At 37.1% G+C, this 14,356-nt stretch overlaps 1 protein-coding gene across 5 annotated transcripts in view; it reads left to right on the top strand.

The window, feature by feature from the left end:
- The window catches only part of ETV1 (ETS variant transcription factor 1), a 93,964-nt gene that overhangs the window by 39,990 nt on the left and 39,618 nt on the right, over positions 1–14,356 (top strand). For all 5 annotated transcript variants that reach the window (XM_044246126.1, XM_044246125.1, XM_044246127.1 and 2 more), the window contains 2 exons: positions 8,930–9,059; positions 11,735–11,923. In XM_044246126.1, coding sequence (XP_044102061.1) covers positions 8,930–9,059; positions 11,735–11,923 — 319 coding nt within the window. The remainder of the gene's footprint in view (positions 1–8,929; positions 9,060–11,734; positions 11,924–14,356) is intronic.

The following is a 14,356-nucleotide window of genomic DNA, read 5'->3' as shown; positions in this document are numbered from 1 at the left end:
TTAGTTATATTTTGTAGAGAAGTGTAAAAAATTATATGTTATACATAACCAGGTCTATGTAAATGCCTTAAAATCCTTCAAAGAACATCAATTTGTGTTATGTTGGAGGCTCAGAATCACATCATTTTCATCATCTTGTTCATGTAGACCCCTGTAAATTGGCTACCTTAGGCTGCACACTTGGTTTTGAAAGTCAGTATAAACAAAGAGTTAGTAAAGCAAACTCCATTGGCTTTTGTTAACTAATTTACCTAAACCTTATCAGTAGCAAGTATCACTGTTCTACCCACTCACTTTTATGTTTTCCTTCTCCTTTTTCATTATAGACCATAATCTCGCATGATCTAGAACAGGTGTCAGCAAACTTTTTTTTTTTTTTTTTTCTGTGAAGGGCCATACAATAAGTTGTTTTTAGAAGGTGCATTTATTTCTTAGAGAGAGAAAGAGAGAGAGAGTGTGTGTGTATGTGTGTTCGTGTGCGCCCATGCAAGCGGTAGAGGGGCAGAGGAAGAAGGAGAATCCTCAGGCAGACTCCCCACTGAGCGAGGAGCCTAAAACAGAGCTCTATCCCAGGACCTTGGGATCCTGACCTGAGCCGAAATCAAGAGTCAGATGCCTAACCGACTGAGCTACGCATGTGCCCTGAGACAATAAATCTTTTAGGCTTCATAGGTCGTGGAGTCTCTGTCTCCATTATAAGTCCAAGTAGCCCTAGACTCCACCTTAGTCAAAGGGTGGGACAGTATTCCAATAAAACCTCATTTACCATGACCTGTGGGAAGCCAGATTGAACCCACATGCTGTTATTTGCCAGCCCCTATTCTGGAACATCGTAAAGCTGCACGTGCACCCGAATGTTTATAGCAGCAATGTCCACAATAGCCAAACTATGGAAAGAACCTAGATGTCCATCAACAGATGAATGGATAAAGAAGATGTAGTATATATACACAATGGAATACTATGCAGCCATCAAAAGAAATTAAATCTTGCCATTTGCGACAACATGGATGGAACTAGAGCGTATCATGCTTAGCGAAATAAGTCAAGCGGGGAAAGACAACTATCATATGATCTCCCTGATATGAGGAAGTGGTGATGCAACATGGGGGCTTAAGTGGGTAGGAGAAGAATTCATGAAACAAGATGGGATAGGGAGGGAGACAAACCCTAAGTGACTCTTAATCTCACGAAACAAACTGTGGGTTGCTGGGGGGAGGGGGGTTGGGAGAAGGGGGGTAGGGTTATGGACATTGGGGAGGGTATGTGCTTTTGGGTAAATTGGAAGGGGAGATGAACCATGAGAGACTATGGACTCTGAAAAACAATCTGAGGGGTTTGAAGTGGCGGGGCGGTGGGAGGTTGGGGTACCAGGTGGTGGGTATTATAGAGGGCACAGCTTGCATGGAGCACTGGGTGTGGTGAAAAAATAATGAATACTGTTTTTCTGAAAATAAATAAATTGGAAAAAAATAAAAAATAAAGCAAAATTAAAAAAAAATAAAAAAATTAAGTTGACTATTCTAAAGCAGACTTTTTGAGCAGATCAGAAATCTCAACACCAAAATCTGGAGACTCTCATAAAGGTGTCCTATTCCTAGGTTGTTTTTGTTAAAGAACTACAAATTTGAAAATGTTTTTTAAAAAGCTACAGATCTGATTCAAAGAGGCAGTTCTTTTTAGTAAAGAAGTATTTAAAAATGATGGGTTTCTCTCCCAGAGTAATTGTTTTGTACTCGCAGAAATTGGTCCTCTAATTTCACTCTCATGATAAGGATTGCGAGGAAAGCAGAGTGAAAGGTCAGAGTCAAGGCAACTTATTACTGTAATTATATTCACTGTCCACGTATGGAAGGGGACCCGTCATTTGTGACATTTTGGTATCAGACTCGATGGGGAGGCTTTAGATTCTGGATGGCAGCATTTTTCCTTAGTGGAATATGAGTGGTGTGAACTTTTAAATGCTTTCGGTCACAGTAATAAATTGAAAGAAAGCAGAATGCCTAGGAGTAGGCATGAATGCTCTGAGAACTGTTTTGGATACAGGTGGCACGGATATATTATTAAGGTCATATATATAGAAACATGCATCTTCCAGACACATGAATGAATCAAACTTAAAGGAGACTGGCTAATACTGTCTAATATCTTTATGAGAGAAAACACTTTAAAAATGAAATAAAGCTCTGATTCGGCTTCTTTGAGTTCTTGAAGGTTAAACTGTGTCTTTACTGTTCATCCTTACTCTATAGCTTTACATTCTGTCCCTCTCTCACCACCTGAGATAGTATCTGGGCTGTAGTAAATGAATTAATTAGTGAAAGAATGAATGGATAAACATCTGATAGGAGGTTATAATGGTGCTTCTGTGTGAAGGAAACAGTAATTGTGTTTATTCAAAATAAGTTTGAATGATGTGCTCAAGAGTTCAAGAGCTGTCACCAGAAGTCTAGGGCTCTTTATTCTTAACCTGTTTTGAGTTAGTCCTAGGTCTTGGGATAGATATTAAGCTTAGCTTTTATATGCCTCTTGAAAAAAAATTTCTCAGAAGTGGGAGGTATAATAAAGGTCCTTTTTGTCTTGACTGATGAGAATCAAATACAGTAGGTGAAGAGTCCTTGAAAACTATAAATTTGAGGGTTTTTTAAAAAACGTTATGGCTAGTATTTTCTACTGTGATTCTAAATTCAACCACAGTTCAGCAAGTCACCACCTATAGTTAAGCGTCTTATCTTTCTTAAGTGTATCAAAAGGCAACATCATCGTCACTCTAGAAATAGAAATAGAAATGCAATGTATAGATTAAATTGTTTATTTTCTGGATTAACATGAACCAGTCCATTAAAACAAACATGATCTGTTTTTAGTTTATGATATAAAAATGTTCCAATGTCATGATTGTTTAGGAAATTATTCTCATATGAGTAAATTTTTAGATTAATTACCTTCATCCATATTTTAAGGTGTTCAAATGTACTTTGAACCAAAGACATGGTTATATATCAGTATTGTTGCACTCTGGAAAGGTGGAGGGCATTTCTGTGCTCTAGTAAAATGAGGACAAGATTTTGCCTCTGTTCTAGAATGTAGACAGGGAGAAAGGAAAAAAAAAAAAAAAAAGGAAAGCAAGATGATGCCTCGAAGTTCATCATTCTGAAATGAAAACAATTATTAATTTAACTGATACTTTATGATGAATACCATAACCCCAAGTAAACTTTTAAATTAAGAAGTGGTTAAGTTTATTTTGGAAGTGCACTTTTAAAAGTCCTGGCATTTTGGAGCTCTTAAATTTAACCATTAGGAGAACTCAGTCATCATTAGTCAGCCTTAAGATGTGGTTTTAAAGGTCAAGCCTCCATCAAAGAAAAAATGCAAGATGCGGCTCTTGCGTATTTTTTTTTGGCTCTTGCGTATTCTTTCTGCTTCTCCTCTTAAAGATCGGGTTGTCCAGAAGAGCTGGGGGTCATAGAAATGTGCATGGAAACACATCTGAGGAATGCCTGCGGAAGATTATAGATTTCGTAGATACATTTTCTGAACTGTCTGAAGTCAGTGATAAAGGTATAAAGGAATATTATTCGCACTGTCACTTCTCTGTAAATGCAATGAAAGAGTTAACGCACTGGATTGGACAAACTGGTAGAAGGAAAGGTTCACTTTAATTAAAACTACCAACAACGTAGACGCACGTCGTTCTCTGTTTCAGACGCAGCAAGAACCGTACAGTAAGCGAAATGAAATGTACCTAGCAGCCTCGGCAGCAGGCTGGAGCCGTGTTCAGTGAAAGTAATTTAATTAGTGTTGATCATGACTCCAGATGATGGTGATTTGATAAGGAATAATTTAGTACTTAACAGCCTTTTACATGCACCAACTCCATGTGGGAAGGTAAAGCAAATTGCACAAAATGAATGTGCTGCTTTCACTTGTGCCTGTGCCAGTGAGCTGGAAAACTGCCTGTTAGCAGACGCTCAGCCTCCCAGCGCAGTGAAGAAATACCCAGCCCGTTCCCGGCTCAGCCCGCTCTGGTGGGAGTCTCTGTACTACCCTTATTTCAGAATAAATAAGAGAAGTCCGTTTTGGGATAGAGAATCTCTAGGAAGCAGGAGAGTGAAAAGGGGGGAAATAAAGTTGCATGTGGTTCTTGTGCAAAATGTTGGAGATCTTCAGGTTGGCTTCCTTTTTCCCCCACAGCAATTAAAAATTTCAAGCCAACTCAAATTCACTGGATTACTTATTTGTCTTACAATTAGGAAAAAAAAAAAATCACAGTTCCAAGCACCCGTGATGATTAAGAGGCCCACACACGTTGTATATGTTAGAGACACATTAATGTTGTGGAGTTTCGGGGAGCCCGAAACTTCTGGATTTGGAGAACCTAGGAAAATCTTCAAGTGTGGGCATGTACTGAATAGAAAGGCATTGTTAGATCTTTCTAATATATATATATTTTTTAAGTCTTTGCAACTACTGGGTCTATTTAGGTTCAGCACACAAGGAATCGAGGTATGGGTAAGCATCTCAGTGGATTTTGAAATGAGCCCAGTTATGAGAATCACCTAGAAATTTTTGTAAGAGTCAGAATCCTGATCTGTATCCCAACCTTAATGACTTGTCATTTTTGGGGGTGGTGTGTAAGTTTGCTTAGGGCTGCCATAACAAGCTTAGTGGCTTAAAAAACAGACATTTGCTATCTCACATCTACACAGAGGTGTAGATGCGGGTATTGGTAGTTCTGAGTGCTCTGAGAGAGAAGCCCCTCCACGCATCTCTCTGGGCTTCTGGTGGTTTGCTGGCAGTCTTCGGCATTCCTTGGCTCCTAGAAGCATCGCGTCATCTCCGCCTTCACTTTCATGTGGTGGTGGTCTGTGTGAGGGTCGCTCTGTCCTAATGCTCTTTTTATAAGGACATGAGTCATACTGGATTAGATTCCACCCGAACTGACCTCATCTTAACTAATCTTCTCAAGAAGGTTGCATACTAAGATGTGCCAGGGTTAGGACTTCACCATGAATTTTGGAGGGGACATAAGTCAAACTCTAATGTCTGGGGTCTGGGAATCCCTGTTTTTTTTTTTTTTTTTTTTTTTCCCCCAGAGTACTTGGTTAAATTTGAGGATGGGTCAGATTTGAGCTTGCTAAAGTTTAGAGTTCAACTTGGCCTCCGATAGCATTGTGGGAATCCTTATATCCGTTCATCTGAAGTCAAGTTAGGGAACTCATGGAACCACTCTGAGAGCAGGAGCACTCCAGACAGTGTCCCCACTATGATAGGTCGTGCCCTTTCTTCTAAGTTGGTGTCAGTAGACATTGTGATAGGAGGCTACCATGTGGCTAGCAACCATTCCTGATGGCACTCTAGACTTGTCATTCCTCCCCTGACTCATCTGGAATCATTTATCTTGTGAAATCAAAACTAAAACACACTTCCAAGGACCCATTCTCAGATGTCTCTGCTGGAACAGGAAGCCAGCTATATTAAAATATTTTAAGTTGTGTAGCATTGCTTGGTGCCCTTCATATTTTTAACCTTTTAGTTGAGATATGCATTCTTTATAATGTAAAATTGTAACTGCACAATTTGATGAATTTTACTATTCCCAGTACTGTGGCAGATTGCTGGTGCCCTTTCTCAGTAATTAAAACTCTCATCCACCAGGGGAAGGGAATTCTTTCACTGTCACTCAGTTTGGTCTATTCTTGAAATTCAAATGCTACATACTCTTTTGTGCTTGACTTCTTTTACTCAACTTCACATCTGTATGTTTCTGTATGTTTCCTTGTGTGTCAATTTGTTCTTTGTTATTCCTGCATAGTATTTCATTGTGTGAAAATGCCATGAGTTATTTACCCATTTTCCTGCTAATGAACATTTGACTTTTTCCAGTTTTTACTGTTTGAAGAAAGCTGCTATGAACATTCTTAGACATGTCTTTTGGTGAACATATGCAGTCCCTTCTCTTGGACATATCCCTAAGAGTGAAATTACTGGATCATGGAATCCATTTATGTTGCTGCCTTAGTGGATCCTGCCAAAAAGTTTGCCAAGGTGTTGATAATCAATTTATATTCTCAGCAGCATATGTAAAAGTTCCTGTTGACTCTAGGTCTTCTTCAAAGCTTGGTAATGTCAGCCTTTTGCAGCTAAGCCATTCTAGTGTGTGTGTGTGTGTGTGTGTGTGTGTGTGTGTGTGACAATTATGTGATTTTATTTGCATTTTCCTGAGAAGTAAAGTACCTTTTTACATAGGCTTTTTGTTGTTCATTTGTTTGTTTTCCCATTTGTACGTCTTCTGTTAAGAACTGTCTGTTCAAGGCTTTTGCCCATTTTAATTGGATTTTTTTTGTCTTATTAATTTGTAATGATTCTCATTATGCTGAATGTGAGCTTTTTGTCAGATTTTTCTATACAAAACATCTTGGAGTCTGAGGCTTATGTTGTAGTCCTTCAATAGTGTTTTTGATGAAGAGGAGTTCTGAATTTTAATGAAGCATACTTTGTAGGTTATTCTCTCTTATGGTTAGTGCTTTTAAAGTCCTGTTCATTAACCCTATTCTCCCTCATGGTCCCAGAGACTTTTAAAATATACTGCTATTGGATATAGTAGTCTCTGATAAATCTGGTATTTTGATAAAGGTGATAAACTTTTTATCATACTACATATTTATTCACTCCTGAGGTCTCATTTATTTTTATTCATGTGTGTTAGATCCGATTTCTCAGGTATAATGATTTGGTGCTACCCTGAATGACAAATGGAATTCCCGGTGTGTTGCTACTGCTTTTTCTCAGGAAAAGTGTATTACCCACTATGTAATCCAAAGTGCTAAACTTGGGCATCCACATTTTACTGTTTATGTTCAAAGAAGTAGTAAGAAGTTGAAAACTATTGGTTAAGAAAGCAACGCATATGTGGTCACTGATTTCATCACACATGCCTGTCATTCTAAGAAGTAGCACACACATTCATACACAGAGAATTTTCTTATGGTACTTTTAATCATTTGTGGATTTTTTTCACATTTTAAAAAGTTTTATTGTGCAGATTTGGGACTTAGTCAAAAGGAAAGAGAATGAACTCTGACCTACCCATCAGTCAGCATTTAACACTTATCAATTTTTTCTAATTTGATTTCTCTCTCATACATTACTATTTCTAAAGAAAAATTCTAAAGAAAATCCCAGATATCTTAGTATTTCCTGTAAATACTTTATGAATCTTTAACTTTAAATCTTTTTTGTGTATAATTGCCATTCCATTATCATATCCAACAAAATGAACAGTAATTTCTTCAATATCTAGTATCTAGTCCATATTTAGTTGTCTTGTCACCAAGTTGTCTTTTTATAGTTGTTGTTTTTTCAAACTAGAATCCTAACAAGTCCTCATGTTTTTAAATCTCTTCTGTCTGAGTGGTTAATAAATTATAACTTTCTGACCTGGTAAAGTTAATGAAGTGAGTACCCTTGACGTATGAAAACGCATGTAATTTCTCCTTTGTTTCTTGTCCTCTACTCTCTACTTTAAATAGGCATGTCAAACTCAAGTATACAAAAAAATTCTTTGAAATAGACCACCCAGTGGAATTATTTTATTACTATTTGTGAAGTTTTTCTTAGACAACTAATTTAGGTGAAATTCATTTATTTCTTTGGTAAATGTGTATTCTACAATGTTTCAGATGGCTCTTGAGTACCATAGAACATTTCTGTCTAAATTATGTACATATCCAAACAAATAGCATATATTTGCCCATAGCTTGGTAACTCTTGATATCAAATTATTATGTTAAATTATATATCATGTTCAAACTAGTAAGGTTTATAATGCTGTCATGTCACAATCAAGATTGAGTGGCATCATAAATCATGAAGTTTCTCTTGTCATATCTTCCTTTATAGAAAACAGAAAGAATTTTTGTGTTTTAATTCGTTCTTATAGGAGTTAGAATAAATTTCCAGAATGTGTGTTCTCCTAGTGTTTATTCCTTGATTAATCATTATTGTGCATATTGTACATGAAAATAAAATCCATTTTCATGTGTACTTTATCTTTTTACTAATTTTCCATTTATACTAAAACTTCTAATAGAATCTCTAATAGGAAAAAGAATAAAAACATACATAGTGTTATTTTTTATTGGCTAAAGCTGTTTCTTCCCAAACATGCATATTTCCTCTAGCCTTCGTATTTTACATGGTGTTTATATTACAGTAAGCATTAATAAATATAAGTATAACCATTAAGTCACATGAAAAAGGATAAAACATCATTTGATATAGAAAAATTGTTTTATGGTGGATTACATTTGACAAGTAATTTTCACATACTTCTCACATTGTATATTATAATTCTGGTAAGTAGATAGGCAAGTACATTTACCTTTATTTTATAAACGAACATTGGCCTCAAAGATGTTGAGTTTTTGTCCAAATTATCATCAGTTACCACTGGACCTGCATTTGGATTTTCTTTCTTACAGTTCAGTTGTTATTCCACAAAACCATTATTATTCATGGGCTTGAGATATTTTCCTTTCAGTAATGCTGAAAATTATGTTCCAGTCCACAATTCTTGGGTAATCAATTGAACCTTTTCTTCTTTGTCACTGGAAATTTTTTCGAAATGTTTTTTAAACTTTCTGAAAACTGAGGTTCTAGTATTGTTAATATCAGTTAAACAAATTATAAGTGACTCCCTTTAAGTAATGAGCATTCAAGCACACGTTTTTGTTAAGCAGCGAAAGCAGAAAGAGAATATATATAAAGGGATTCTCTAGAATCTTTTCTTCCATGAAATTCATTAAATGTGATTTTTCTTTTTCAATATGAAACGGTGGTGACATTTTAACCAAGAGAATTCGAACAGGCTACTTAATTCCTAACAACGTTTCATTTGTGTGGATATTTTTATTTTGTTTTCTAGTGGCTTTTCATGGCCTACCACTGAAAATCAAGAAGGAACCCCACAGTCCATGTTCAGAACTCGGCTCTGCCTGCAGTCAGGAGCAGCCCTTTAAATTCAGCTATGGAGAGAAGTGCCTGTATAATGTCAGGTAAAACCATCAGGTGTACAGAGAGGGCGGTGCTTCTTACTAATACAGAAAATCCAGAATAATATCAGTTCTCATGTTCTATTTCATATGAGTTACATCTTCAGGACCTAACAAGCTAATTAGCTAATGTGTTTCCCAAACTCTGAAGAACCGCACACCATCCAATCAGACACTTTTAGGATCATTTGAAAGCAAAAATTTTAACAATTTTCTTCCAAATTGTTAGTTGCTCTTCTACTATAGTGATGCACCCTGGGTTTGAAAAGAGGGTCTTACTTGGCATGAACAGCTATTGAAAGTTCTTGTTAGAATGAATGCATTACGCACTTTAGACAGAGTCTGGAGGAAAAAAATGAAACATTTGGCAGGTCTGAGCAGTACATTAGTTATCTGACAGGCTTTGCAGATGATCTATAAGTTGTGTTCATGGAGAATTGCAATCAAGTTAGAATTTTATAAGGCTTAGTACAGGCTATTATCTATTAAAAAGCCAGTTGTTCCTTTTGATGATAATAAAGGGTGGAGCAATAAAATTACTTTGTTCATTTGTTAGAAGATTTGATAACATATATGTTCATTAAAAACCCTTCACAGTAAATTGCGTTCTGTTACTTTTTATACTGGCCCTCTAATTGCCCGAGGAGAAGTTGGCTCTGTATATTGGGTATCATTATTCTCAATTACAGTAAAAACTTAGTTCTTAAAAGGAGCTCGTTTGGAAACTTAGGAGAATGATTACAAATATTTGCAGTTTTAGAAGTTCCATAGATTGAAGTTCGTAATACATTATGATCCAAAGGAGTGTTCTATTTTCTCATATATTTACAGCATGTACTGTTATATCCAAGATGTATAAGATTCAAGAGACTTAGATTTGTGCAATCCCATGGCAGCTGACCAGCGTTGGGATATATTCTATTGCTATTTGTTGTTGCAGACTTGTCTTCTATGTCTGCTTTTCTAGGAGGATCACCACAGCCTGATAGAATGAGCCAGCTCACTTGAAACTACAAAGCTTTTATTTAAAAAGATCTCTTGTAGAAGCCATTAAAGCATACTGAGTTCAGTTAAAATTATATTGATCAATCTAAGTTTTATTTGTAGTGTTTTTAATTTTTGCATTTTTCTCTCTAAGAGTACTGTGTGTTCACGGACTAATTATTTAACATACTGAAAAATTTCAAGTTAATGAACAGATAGATAAGGGCTTGTCATTGCATCTCAGCATTGATCAGAAGTGTGACTGTGAAATTGCTCCTGCTTTGTATGACTTATCTGGCATTCATAAAGTAATAGTAGATGAATCACCTGAATAGTTTAAGGTCCTTTTTGGGGACCAGTAATTTTTACAGTGGTATATGGATTAAATCCTGATACTTCCATTTCTATATGAACAATGTAACTCAATACAGTATTTCATGGAGGGAAAAAAAAAAAAAGTAGTGTCCTAGGACAGAAGACAATGTCATTTTTTTCTTTTCACATGGGAATAAGACAGGCAGATTATTTTGTAGAAGAAGTGTTTTCTCATTCAGAAATATGGTAGAGAAAATAGGTAGAACCAAACATCATATGAGTACTGTTGACTTTACTTTGAAGCCAATGGTTGACTTAACCCAGCACGCACTCCCACAGTTCTGTGAAGTATTTTTGTGCTTGGATGTGATTCTGTGGTATAGATGTAGCAGCTGAATTAATTATTTTATAAGTTAATCCAAAAAGAATGTTTCTTTTTTAAAAAGGAAAAACTATGTATTGATAATTGCTTTTTATTTTAAAAGAAAATGTGTTATTTTAACCTAGAAATACCTTTCTTATTTGGAAATTTAAGTAAAATTTATTCCCAGGAGAACATTTTTTAGATTGTAAAAATTAGTTAAATCATTATCCCCAGGAGAAAATGCAGCAAAGGAAATCAACTTAAATCCATAGGGTATATAAAAACAAACTTACTCATTTTATTTCTTGGTAATTGTGTTTAGAAATTAGACAATGACAATAGGATTTTCTTTTTAAGAACCTCATTTTGTACCTATTCTTATACTCCAAGAAAATTTAACTCTATCAGAAGCATTTTAATTGGCCCCATTACTCTTTATTATCTCATGTGAGGAAGTTAATGCCAGGCATCATTTATTTTATATAAAAAAATGAAAATAAGGCAAAAGTATGGCCTCCTTAAAAATTATATCACAAATAAAGGCAAGCCAGGAATGGTCTCTATCTTATGAATTTCAGGTTAATGTTTTGTTCTAAAATCTTATGTGATATGGAGCGATGATCATATCAGAAATATTTAATGATTTAGAAAAGATGTATCCAACTTGCTCAAGGAGACATATCAAAAATGGATACATCAATAATTATTTCCATAATTCCACTGCTCTCATAGACAGTGATTTTCTGTGTGCTAAGTTGTTTGTATAGGTATTAAAACACCTGATTTTTAATTAATGCTGATATGGAGTTATATGTTAATTATCCTATTTTCTTTGTAAGTGGTGGGTGATTCTGAAGATCACATGTTTTAGGATTATAAAAATCCAATACATTGAAAATTCTCACTTCCTTATGACTTGAGCCTAGAATATTTTTTGCTTTTCTTGGGTTGGAAGAAAAATTGTTTTATCGTTCCAAAGAAACAGATGTTCTCTTCTCTTTTGTTCCTCGGGTAGTGCCTATGATCAGAAGCCACAAGTGGGAATGAGGCCCTCCAACCCCCCAACACCGTCCAGCACCCCAGTGTCCCCACTACACCATGCATCTCCAAACTCCACTCACACTCCGAAGCCTGACCGCGCCTTCCCAGCTCACCTCCCTCCTTCGCAGCCCATACAAGATAGCAGCTACCCCATGGACCACAGGTAAACTGCAAATACTGTGTTTTTTGTTTTTTTGTTTTTTTTAATGTTTTTAGCATCTTGGAAGAAATGTCTATTACTAATTCCTAAGACCAAGGTAGATTTAAGGTGAGCATTTTAATTTTGTACATCTTTGTAAAATATTTTTAGAAAGAGCTTGCCCTATCTGTATTTACAAGTAATTTGTGGAGAAGGTCATTTATAAACATTTAAATTGGTTGCTAAAGTGGAAACTTAATCTATATACCGACATTTGAACATTTCCCTTTCGCTTTGCCTGAATTAAATTGCCTCACTTAAACTTTAAATCAGATCATCCCATTTTTATGAGCATATGTGTGTACTTGTTCTATAAAGTTAGGAGACTAATTTTAGTAGGTGGCTTATGGAATTAGGTTCTTTACCTTAGATTGAATGGTTTAGCTGTACATAGTTTTGCAGAATAGAAGTTATTTGATTAAAACTATTTTTCCATCCTTTCCAAGTGATGAATATTTAATGTCAGTAGATGCATGACCCTGGACACTGAGAATATAAAGTTAAGAGACAGAGGCTGAATTATTATTACATAGAAGGAAGACAAGAGCCAGAATGCGGAGCTAGGGAGTATGCTTACAATATTTAAGTAAAATATTGGAGTTCCTTTGGCACGTTTAATAATACAGCTTAAAACACAGGTGGAGGGTATATGGCACCCTTCCTTTCCCTCGTGCCTCGCAAGTATATGGAGCCAGTGGTGTGCGGGGAAATGTTTAATAATGGGCTCAATGGGAGAAAAGCCAGAAGACGTCATCTGTGGCATCTGATACGTCCATTATGTAAATACTGACTCTGGCCGGTGGTTGGGAGGGCTCTGAAGGTGGAGTCAGAAAGAGATGTGTAGTAGTACACCTTTATTTAATATTTCTATCAAATAGATAAAACGGATGTAAGCTCTAGAACATAATTAGTAGTAACAAGTAGTAAAATAATTTGCAAGGGATGAGTTTTTTTGTCCCCCCGCCAAGGGATGAGTTTTAAGCACGTATGGCCTTTGTTTTTAATGTAATATTTAGAAAGTTATAAATTGATGTCATTTCATTCTTAATCATCCCATGTTTAACATTAGAAGTTTCACCGTATTTCTGAAAATTTAACAAATAAGCCAGTGCAAACTGGCTCTGAACACTCCATTATAAAAATAACTCAGCCAAAGGAATCCTCTGGATCAGCAGAGGAAACCAGAAGATGTGTCACTGGCAACTTTCTGAAAATACGGGAAGACTCAGATCTGCTTTTTATGGGTTATTTAACGTGACTCAATCTCAAATTCAGTGAAATCTCTTTGGGTATGATGGATAAGATTACAGCGTTCTTTACAATGTGAAACTAAGCCGCATCTTCACTACCTTTGTTCCCATCACCGAGTCCTTTTGTGCTTTGGTTATGAAATGCCTCCTGTGATCTTTCCCTTCTCACCCCGAGGGCTGGAGACCTCTTCAGAGTGTGATGGTGTGTGCATCTGTGTAAACAGTTTTGTAAACACAGATGAAAGAGATCTTACTGCAGGGTGGGCCCTTAAACAGACGCACATTGTGCCGGACTAAAAGGGAGGAAGAGTACAAGTAAGAAAGGCGAGTTTTATGTTGCCGGCTTGCGGGGACTTCCGCGGGTGCCCCGCACGTGAGGCTCGCCCCCTTGCAGCGAGTGCCAGCCTCACGGCGTGGTCGTCGGCCCCACCGTGTGGAGCAGTGACTTCTTCGGGAAGGTGACTGCTCAACAAGCACAATGCCTGGGTTTAGGTGACCTAACGTGAAAGGCTCTCGCCAAATCCATTTTAGTTTCTCTACTTGAAGTCCAATATTGGAGACTGAGAACAGCCGGCCCGGAACTATAAGAGGGAAGCTCGGGGTCTTTTCCCGCTGCCCCCCACTGAGTTTTGAGGACAGTACCAGCTGGCCAATCCCGGGAAAATCTCTGGAGCCGTATGTTTCTGAGGAGGATTTCTTGGAGGGTTCCAGCCAACAAATGACAGTCCCTCGGTTATAAATGGCAAATTTGCTCTGGGAACAGATCCTTTCTCCAAATAGCCCCCTCCAGCCCGGGCACCCCGCCTCACTCTGGGAATGCTTTACGGCCAACTGGGCTGCACCCTGCTTCCTTTCCTCAGGCTCATTCTGTTCCTTGGGCCAGCCCTTTGGCACTTGTTCCTGAACCTACTGTGCAGAAGCCCTGTCTCTCTCTCTCAGCGTTTCCCGCCATTTATGCACTGTTTTTCTGTATGCAAGAATCATCAGCGTGCTCTCCTTATGCATTAAGTCTCCTTGAGTCACTTTACCTTTATCGTCGCCCAGGGCCTCCTAAGAACAGCAAGAGACACTTGTAGCTTCCTGGGAAGCCCACGTGTTGAATATATATGTGGTCCTCAGCAGGTACCAACTAGAATGGGGTCGACTC

This window comes from Neovison vison, chromosome 4 (assembly GCF_020171115.1).
Source record: "Neovison vison isolate M4711 chromosome 4, ASM_NN_V1, whole genome shotgun sequence".
In the NCBI taxonomy this organism is placed as follows: Eukaryota; Metazoa; Chordata; class Mammalia; order Carnivora; family Mustelidae; genus Neogale; species Neogale vison.
The sequence above is the reverse complement of the archived record's forward strand: the minus strand, read 5'-3'. Positions and strand labels throughout refer to the sequence as shown.